This window comes from Aegilops tauschii, chromosome 5 (assembly GCF_002575655.3).
Source record: "Aegilops tauschii subsp. strangulata cultivar AL8/78 chromosome 5, Aet v6.0, whole genome shotgun sequence".
Lineage (NCBI taxonomy): Eukaryota > Viridiplantae > Streptophyta > Magnoliopsida > Poales > Poaceae > Aegilops > Aegilops tauschii.
The window spans coordinates 445,497,451-445,501,876 of record NC_053039.3 but is presented as its reverse complement, the minus strand read 5'-3'; the positions used below and the strand labels follow the sequence as shown (position 1 = coordinate 445,501,876).

General features: G+C 46.4%; 1 protein-coding gene across 1 annotated transcript; it reads right to left on the bottom strand.

Moving 5' to 3' along the window:
* Nucleotides 1-3,106: 3,106 nt before the first annotated feature.
* LOC120964896 (uncharacterized) lies at nucleotides 3,107-3,339 on the bottom strand. Its single transcript, XM_040389929.2, has one exon. The coding sequence runs from the start codon at nucleotides 3,326-3,328 to the stop codon at nucleotides 3,107-3,109; it is 222 nt and encodes a 73-aa protein (XP_040245863.1). The 5' UTR covers nucleotides 3,329-3,339.
* Nucleotides 3,340-4,426: the final 1,087 nt, after the last annotated feature.

The window sequence follows — 4,426 nt, the reverse complement described above, 5'->3', positions numbered from 1 at the left end:
TAGACTGGATGCTTCTCCCAAAAAAGAGACAGAGACAGAAGGCGGTTAGAATTGGTAGCAACGCGTAAACAAAGTTTGACCATTTTGCCAAATCAAAACAAACGTAAAGTAAGCTTGATCTCAACCCACATGCAACATTACCGTCTCCACTAGGGAACTGAGAAGCAGCTAACCGATTGACAAAGACTGAGCAGCTAAGCTATACAGTATATCACACGACGCAAAGTCTCCTGCTGCCATTTCATATTCCTTTTGTGCAAAAGTCACCGACCCTGGATTCGTTCAAACGCGCGCATATGCCCCGTATCGACGGGGTTAATTAAACTACTAGGATAGTTAGGTGGGGTAGGTAAATTAGGTTAGTAGCGGGATTAAGTTTAGCATATGCTTTGCTTGCGTCGGTCTGCCCGACGTCGCCCGTTGAAATTGCGCAGGGCGACCAAAAAGCTACTTGACCCTGAAGTAGGAGTATAGTACTATGTCCGAACTGCCGCAAATAGAAGTTTCTGTGTGATGTCGGCCGTTGGGCAATGGGTGGGGACGGTGCCGCGCGTATTCCGACGGGTTCATGGCTTCATGCATTTATCTATTTTTGTAAATGTCTAGGCGGGGCGTCCACATGCTGTTATTTAAGGGGTGTTTGGTTCAGAAGTCCTAGGACTTTTTCTAGTCCCAGGGACTAATCAAAAAGACTCTCTAGTAGAGTCTTTTTCTAGTCCCTGTAGAGAAAGTCCCTCCCGTTTGGTTCCTAGGGACTTTTTCTAGTCTCTGGGACTAAAAAGTCCTTGAACCAAACACCCCTTTAATCTTGAAAGGTTTGAAAAAGCAGAGCTGTCTTTGTGGAGTACCAGAAACTATGTCTCGTTCTCTTGCTCGTTGGAGTAGAAGAATCATGTGCTTGGCATGATTAGAAGAGTGTTTGTACCTCTTAATCTTGAGTGTGTTTTTACCTTTTAATCTTGATGCTTTGCGACTATCATTTTAGGATGTCACCAATTATGGGCTACTCTTTGCAAAGGTCATTTCTATCTTACTGAAGACTTTCTCTTGTTTTCTCCCATAACCCTAGGCGGCTAGGGCAAGCTCTCCCCTGCAGGATTCACTGGCGAGCCCGTGGATTTTCCTCCCCTCTACCCGCCGTTCCGACGGCCAGTGGTGGGGAGGGGGAATCCCGGTGCCGCCGCTCCAGTTAGTAGTTTAGGTTAGGGTTTTCAGTCCTTGTAGGCGCGATGCTCCTTCAAAATTTTCCGGACTCCAATCCTCCTCGGGTTTGTCCACGTAGTTGACGGAGCTCCGGGATAGATTCCTACAGTATCCTAGGAGCGAAGAGGTTAGGGACTGAGCTTTTCTGAACATGCTTTAAAAAGCTGACCCTAAGATCCAAAGCCGACCCAAATAAAATGAAAATAGTGGCATTTTCTATTCAATGACATCAATTAGCAGTGGCCGCATGAGGAGTAATTTTGGTCCCCTAGCCACCACATTCCATCTTGGGACTAAGAGATGGGCTCCTCTAGTCGTCCTGAAATTTATAGTCATTTTTAGCACCTAGTAGTTCTCACAGCGTTGATTATTCGAATATGATGAATTTATGTTATTGTATCATGCTGCTTTTGATGGTTTAATTTCCTGTTTGAAGTTGAAATGTTCCCTTGACATTATGGTGAATATTTTGTGGTTAATCACTATACTTTTATGGGATCATCTTCGGGCCAAGTACGTTCATCAATCACAGTTTCTCATATTTTTGATAGGTGACTCATGGAGTTTTATTGGTAATCAAGTTTGTGCAGCTGAACGAGTCGCAGTATCGCTACTCCAATCGAATTGCGGTCTATTTGTTGAAGTCTTGGCAATATTTCATCTTGCAAAGGTTGATACTACGGAAAAGATGCCTCCAAGAGATTTATTGTAATTCTTAGCTGTAGGAGTTGTTTGTAATTTCTTGAAGCATGGTTCAAAAGGAATGCATCTTTAATAGTTGTGAGTATGAATGAAGTTATATGTGTTTCTCATAAAGGATTTATTATCATTTATTTATTTATTTTTAGTGACACTTATTTTGAGACGGAGGGAGCAATGCACATATTTTCACCAAGTCATAGGTTTTAAGTATTCGGGTTTTCGGCCCAGGCTCACGGGTGAAAAACTGGAGCCAAAGCCCGCTCCAAGCCTCCAACTGGTCAGGCCACCCATGCCTAGATCCACATTAAAGTAGACATTGTGTGAGAGTAAGACTAGCCATAATGGGTAGTAATATAGAGTAGTAACATGCCTCATGTTACTACTCTATGTTACTACCTCTATAGTGGGGAGTAACATATGTGTGGTAGCATGTAACACTTCATTTATTAGGCTATAGACTTATCTTGCCTTGATATGTGTGATGTTACTCATACTACTAGTAACTAGCCATGTTACCACATGCCTCTCTTTCTTCATTTATTGTTTGCCACATCATCTATTTTATTTAGATATGTGTGATGTTACTACCTATGTTACTTTCACTGTAGGTAGTCTAAGTGTGGTAGTGGCGTTCGTATCCTACGTGTGAGTATCTGCATTGTAATCGATGTTTCTTAAAAGGAGTTCGTAACTAGAAGAGAGAAGGTTTCCAATCACATGAGAGCGCAACATATATACTTTTTTTTTGAACTCCGCGACATATATAGTACTTACTATGTGTCTTCTTGACCAACATATAGGAGATACAGCGAAAATAATTAACAAGAGATGATGACGATCGGCACCCACACATCTACATGGAACCAGAGATAGATATTTAATTTAAATCAATTAATAATTATAAACTTACCGCCTGAAATAAGCGGGTAGCTATCTCGAAAAACAATCAAGAACTAAAAAAAAAACAATAAACTCGACGCCGGCCGGAACTTGATTCCACCTATCATGCATGCAAGCACGCACCAGGTTGAAAATCAAAGACAATAGCAAATGAATTCAAGAAGAACTAGCTAGTCACGAACGAATGAACGAACAGAGCATGCAGGCGCGCATGTTTCCTCCGATGATCGGTCGGACGTGCGTATCTTGAGTTGTGTGCGATGCCATGCATGCATGCATGCATGCACACGTAGGGATCGGCTCAAGCGGCGGGCGCGCCGCCGGCGGCGCCGGCGCCTTTGCCGCCGACGCCGCATGCCTCGCCGCACATCTTGGTGCAGGCTGGGTCCTCCTTGGCGCCGTTGGCGCAGCGCTCGTAGCAGTCGTCGTAGCAGCCGAAGGCGGTCGCCGCCGGCACCGACGCGGCCGCCACCAGGACGGCGATCAGGAGCAGCGCGACGGCGGTGGTCCTGCTCTGGGCCATGTTCTCGTTTCTGCGCACGTACGTAACCTGTGGACGGGGCTTTCGCGAGTGAGAGACAAGGTGGCGGAAGGGTTGATAGATGGCGTGCGATGCTTGGACGGGAACGGAGTCGCCGGGTTTTTGTAGGGGGTGGCGGCCGGAGACGGTGGGCGGCCATGAGAGCTTTGCGGTCGACGTACGGTGACAATTGGTTGCATGCATGCCGGTGCCGCCGCGTTCGCGTTACCACTGTTCCTCGGTCGTGTTGACCGAATGACCGGCGTGGGACTGTTTTGGTTCTCTGGAGCATGATAAAATGTCAGAAAAAGCGAGAAAAATAGTTATTCAGGGCGTCAACAGAACACGCATGTACATTTCCATAGTATAGCATGGCTGTCATGACATGAAGATCTGAAACAACAGTCATCTACTACCCCTCCGTCCGAAATTACTTATCGCATGAATGAATGCATCTAGATGTATTTTAATTCTACATACATTTATTTTTATTATTTTCTATGATAAGTAATTCAAAAAGGAGGAAGGACAAATGTACATATCTACATATGTGCATGAACAAATAAACAAAGTAAAGCATGCTGTAAAGAGTAACCGATTCAAGAGTTGATATGCAGGTGCATACCGTGCATTGGACTGTTGTCGGCATGATACGACGAAGCAACATCCTCTGTTGTCGGATGATGACGTCGTGATGCTGTATCCGTCGGTGAGCTCCCGAATTATGTCAGTCTTTGTTCCGCGTCGTGCCAATCTCGTTATTCTGTTGGGCGACGACAATGTGCCGTGCCGTGCCGTGTCGGTAAGCACCGGCAGGACCTGTGAAGAGTGATCGAGAGACAAAGGTAGGAGAGGAGTAGAATCTATCCCCTTTTTTGACCAAATCGCGGGGAGAGATAGGCAGTTGGAATTGATCGCGTGCGTCCACTTTGTGCGTGTACGTTCCCGAAATCGCCTCACCCTCTCCGATCGAGACAGAATCGTCGTGCTTGCCTGCCGGGTGCCGACGGGTCGCGCGGCCTTGGCCTGGCCGCGACGTCGCAGCGCCGCGCTTTCCGCCTCCCAACCCCGTCGCCCCCGCACCCCACCGGTACACCGCGC